The 4,822-nt window shown below is 46.8% G+C and overlaps 1 protein-coding gene across 1 annotated transcript in view; it reads left to right on the plus strand.

Moving 5' to 3' along the window:
* The window catches only part of cacna2d2a (calcium channel, voltage-dependent, alpha 2/delta subunit 2a), a 106,288-nt gene extending 101,487 nt beyond the window's left edge, over nt 1-4,801 (plus strand). Inside the window, exons 23-36 of the mRNA XM_017036667.2 lie at nt 410-470; nt 1,070-1,167; nt 1,460-1,550; nt 1,638-1,700; nt 1,777-2,060; nt 2,162-2,253; nt 2,334-2,381; nt 2,464-2,535; nt 2,624-2,773; nt 3,025-3,077; nt 3,165-3,220; nt 3,574-3,697; nt 3,929-4,038; nt 4,324-4,801. Coding sequence (XP_016892156.1) covers nt 410-470; nt 1,070-1,167; nt 1,460-1,550; nt 1,638-1,700; nt 1,777-2,060; nt 2,162-2,253; nt 2,334-2,381; nt 2,464-2,535; nt 2,624-2,773; nt 3,025-3,077; nt 3,165-3,220; nt 3,574-3,697; nt 3,929-4,038; nt 4,324-4,526 — 1,505 coding nt within the window. The 3' untranslated portion in view covers nt 4,527-4,801. The remainder of the gene's footprint in view (nt 1-409; nt 471-1,069; nt 1,168-1,459; nt 1,551-1,637; nt 1,701-1,776; nt 2,061-2,161; nt 2,254-2,333; nt 2,382-2,463; nt 2,536-2,623; nt 2,774-3,024; nt 3,078-3,164; nt 3,221-3,573; nt 3,698-3,928; nt 4,039-4,323) is intronic.
* The last annotated feature ends 21 nt before the right edge of the window (nt 4,802-4,822 follow it).

Here is a 4,822-nt window from a genome sequence, read left to right on the forward strand (position 1 = left end):
CCACCCCCCCACCCCCCTGCAACAGTTGGCCATGTTGATGCCTGCCTGATCCAGAAGCACTCACTGTGGCTCACACCGTCTGAGAACTAACTTCCTGACACGTCGCTCTGGTCAAGTCAGTTCTCCGACGTCCAAAAACGTAGGAACGAATCCAAAAAAAAGAAACTGAAAAATAAAAAACCAAACTTGTGAGTGAGTGCTCAGAACCAGCAGCCATCCGTCAGGAGTCAGGTGGAATTCAAGGCACCATATTGGCTAACGCTAGTGTTCCCATGATACCTCACTGTTGCTATGGTAAGCTCACTCCCGCGTCGCTGCACCACTGAAGAACGGCCGATGTTTTTACCCACAACTCCCCTCTGGTCTGCTCGCTCCTCTTCCTGGATAATCTTCCTCCTTTCTGTTGCAGATTTTGAATCCCTGCTGCCAAACAGTTTTGAGTCTGAAGGACATGTGTTCATTGCTCCCAGGTAGCCCCGCCCCCCCGACCCCGACCCTGTGTGTGTGAACTGATCATCACGCGTCTTTGTTTTTTGTTTTTTTTTTTGTCTCCACATTTTATGATGTTAAATATTTCCTGTTTGGGTTTTTGTTGATTCAGTCTGTGACGTTGTTTCCTGAATCGTGTTCATCTGACGTCGAGTTTTTGCTGCATGTTCTCGTTGGTTTGTGTTTGTCTCCATGTTTAAAAGTTTTACTTTTATTTTTTTAGTCAGAAGTTTGAGTTTATTTTCCAGTTCTTCATGACACGGTTGTTAAGTGTGAACAGTTCAGCATGTCGGTGCCGTTGAAGAGTTAAATGGAAGAACTCTGTTTCTGCACGTTTGACCTGAAAACATCGTCTTTAAGTCAAGTCAAAGACTCTCTCTTAATGCACGCTTCTTTTCTTTTCTTTTCTTTTTTCCACGGTTCATTAACGTAATGTTAACGTAACCTTGGACGGAGGAATGTTTCATCGACGCCTCTAGTTTCCTTCTCTTCCCAGAATGCTCTTTGTGAAGGTCGAGCGGCGACAGATGATGTCGACGCGTTTGTTTGACCTTCTGTAAACGTTTTGACTTGTCCTCAGGGAATACTGCAACGATCTGGAACTGTCCAGCAACAACACGGAGTTCCTGCTCAACTTCATCGCTCTCATGGAGAAGGTGACGCCGGACTCCAAACAATGTGAGTTTGACGGAAACTGAACGGACGCCGCACCACACATCTGAACAGCAGCTAAAAGTCTGATGATGGAGAAAATGATTTTTTTTTTTTTTTTTACATTTTAATAAATTAAATAGTTTTGTTTATTTTGCTTTAGATTAAAACAAATGTGTTTTGTTTTAGTTTTTTATATTTTAGACGTTGTGTTATGATGGTACATTATTTTACTTGTTGGCTAAAACCATGGCTCCCGGCTGAGATTTGGTCCTAACCCTGCCGTCCTGTCGTCCTGTCGTCTTCTGTTGGTGTCCAGGTGATAATCTGCTGCTCCACAACCTCATCCTGGACACTGGCATCATCAGGCAGCTGGTGGAGAAGGTGTGGAAGAACAAAGACCTGAACACGTGAGTGTGAGCTCTGACTGAGGGACGTTTGGGCGTGAACCGTCCGTGTGATTGACAGTTAACCCCCCCCCCCCACTCTGTCTTCAGGTACGGCTTCTTGGCAGTGTTCGCTGCGACCGACGGAGGAATAACCAGAGTGTTTCCAAACAAGTAAGCTCGGCCGACGGAGGCACTTCTTTATTTTGGCTCAGATTCACATCACGTTTCCTGTGGTTTTAAACCTCAGAGCTGCAGAAACCTGGGAGGAAGATCCTGAACCGTTCAACGCCAGCTATTACCGCCGCAGTCTTGACAACAGAGGCTACATCTTCAGAGCTCCTTATCGAACAGGTCTGTGTTTGTGTGGAGCCGTAGATCCAACTCCAGTCCTGCTCTCAACGCTCCCGTTTTTCTTTGTTCTTTTTCTTCCTCTCAGCCCGCGACGAGCTGCTCCAGACAACGACACCATCGGGATCCTGGTCAGCACGGCCATAGACATAACCTTAGGAGGAAAAAGTATCAAACCTGCAGGTGAGACGGGGGAGGAAGCCTCACCCCACAGTTTAACTGGGGTTCTTCATGTGGACGTACTGGTCCTACGCTGGTGTTTGTTTGTTTGTCTTGGACCTCAGTGGTTGGAGTGAAGCTGGACCTGGAGGCCTGGACGGACAAGTTCAAGATCCTGGCCAGTAATCACACCGACAACCGCCAGGGATCCAACACGGTAAAACTTCACACACTTTCACTTCACTTTTTTCGTTGTTGCTGGGCTCCAGTGACGTGATGCTGTTTTGACTGTGACAGTGTGGACCAAACAGAGGATGTGAGATGGACTGTGAGGCCAACAGTGACGTGAGCTCCTCTGACCATGAACCAAAGATTTGTCTGCAAATACAAACATCAAATCAATGAAAGATCCTTTTTTTTTTCTCAGGATCTGCTCTGTTACCTGTTGGACGACGGTGGGTTCCTGATCATGTCCAATCAGAAGGACGACTGGAACAAGGTGACGACACCAGCCTCACTTTTCTTCTCCTTTATTTCCTTCAACTTGTGGAAAAACTTCAAACTTTTTTTTTTCTTCCCTCTCCCAGGTGGGAATGTTCTTCAGTGACGTCGACCCGTACTTGATGCACGCGCTCTACAACAACTCCTTCTACAACCGCAAACAGTCGTTCGACTACCAGTCTGTGTGTGAGCGGATTCCCATCAGTGAACACGGAGCGGCGCCCAGAGTCTTCGTGGTACGAAGTCGTACACGACTGCATGACGCAGACACACGGTGTAGTGTGAGGGGGGGGGGGCAGAGGGATCTACATCTGGAACCAACACCAGGAATATTGGACTGGGAATTGGGGAGAAAAATCAATAACTGATCAATGACTGAGGAGATTGATACGGGATCAGGAGATACTTCAGTGGATGGAGATCTGACACCCCCTACAGTACGACTTGTTGTACTACACTAACATTATTCTTTGTTGTGTGTCCACAGCCCACGATCGCAGACTTTGTCAACGTGGCCTGGTGGACGTCGGCAGCAGCATGGTGAGATCACATGACGTCGTCCCTCAGTCACCTGGTTACAATAACATGTTTAATTAATTAACTACAGATTTCTTTATTACCCCCCAGGTCTCTGTTCCAACAGTTCATCTATGGCCTGGCCTATCACAGCCTCTTCGTCAGAGGTCAGTCACTGTCACAGTCACGGTCACGTTGTTTCTGTTCATTTTAGATTTTCATCGTTTTTATTTAAAGTCATAAGAAGAAAATCACTGTTTATATTTTGACTTGGTTTCAAGTGTAAATGTATAAAAGTCATGCAGAAATCCTTTAAAACTGTGGTTCTCAAACTATGGTTTACATATCACTGGTGGATCTTGGGCTCCCTCTAGTGGTGCACGGGGGAATCTGACTTTTATTTCTTTCTTTTCTTACACAGTGAGTGAGTTGTGACGTGACTGAACTTTTCATCATTTTCTCGATCACATGTTTTTAAATATTTTCTCCACCTTTCTCTGCTGTGGCGACGCGGCTGCAGACGAAGTTGACGCTGAAGGGTTCGACGCCAAGGAGCGCAGCTGTGTGATGATCCAGACGCAGTACTACTTAAGTAATCTGAGCAGCTCCTTCAACATACTGCAGGACTGTGGCAACTGCTCCAGGTCTGCACCCCCCCCCACACACACACACACAGACACAGACCCACACTCTGTCAGTGATGAAGCTGTAACAGACATGTTGATGATTAACACTGATCAGCTGTAAATGAGCCAGAACCAGAACCAGACGGTCTCTGAGGTCCATGAATCTGGATCATCCATGAGGAGAAGAGTCTGTGATGGAAGTGAGGAGAACAGGTTGTTGACAGTCCCCCCCTCCTCCCCCCCCTCCAGGCTAATTCACGCCAAGAGGATAAACAACACCAACTTGCTGTTCGTGGTGGCGGAGAAGATGCCGTGTAACACCTGTGAGATAGAGAAGCTGTCCCAGGAGGAAGAGGAGTGTATCCTTTTTCACTTTGCTCAGCAGCTGGCGCAGAAGGAGATCGCGGCGTCCCATCTCCTCATTACCATAACGGCAGAACGGCCGACGTTTAACAGTCGTTTCAAGGTTATTTTAGAATATCACGGCGCCGGCGTGTGAGTAATGGCCGTTCATTTACATCTGTGGCCCTGCAGGGGGAGTCGGTGGGAGGGGGGGGTGAGTTATGACGTGGTGCCTGATGGGAAGGTAGGAAAATCCAAACACTTTGATTTTTTTTTTTTCCTCAATGGCGCCACCTATACAGTTAAGGAAGAGAATCGGTGTGAAGAAATGGCTGTCGCGCGTTATCGAAAAGGACCATCGACCTGCTTCGACAACAACGCCGCCGTAAGTAGACGACGGACGACAGACGACAGACGACAGACGACGGACGACAGACGACAGACGACGGACCAGTCAGAGAGAAATCAGACAGGAGAAGGGTTGGTTAATGAGTTAATAGGTTGATGGGTGGGTTTACATAGACAGACAGAGAGAGAGAGAGAGAGAGAGAGAGAGAGAGACTAGTTCTAACCATGAGACATGCTCAACATATTGTGACAAGAACAATGCAACATTAAAGAGTCTCCAACAGGAGAAGTCTATGTAGTGTAGAGATGTGTGTGTAGTCAATATAAAGTCAAATATACTCTAGTGTGTACATGTAGTATATAGTGTATAAAGTCATAGTACACGATCCTACAAAACACAGGTAAACGCAGTACTGAGTACTTCATCTCAAACAGCCGTTTTTCTCTGCAGGA

This window comes from Cynoglossus semilaevis, chromosome 11 (assembly GCF_000523025.1).
Source record: "Cynoglossus semilaevis isolate Cse_v1.0 chromosome 11, Cse_v1.0, whole genome shotgun sequence".
NCBI lineage: Eukaryota > Metazoa > Chordata > Actinopteri > Pleuronectiformes > Cynoglossidae > Cynoglossus > Cynoglossus semilaevis.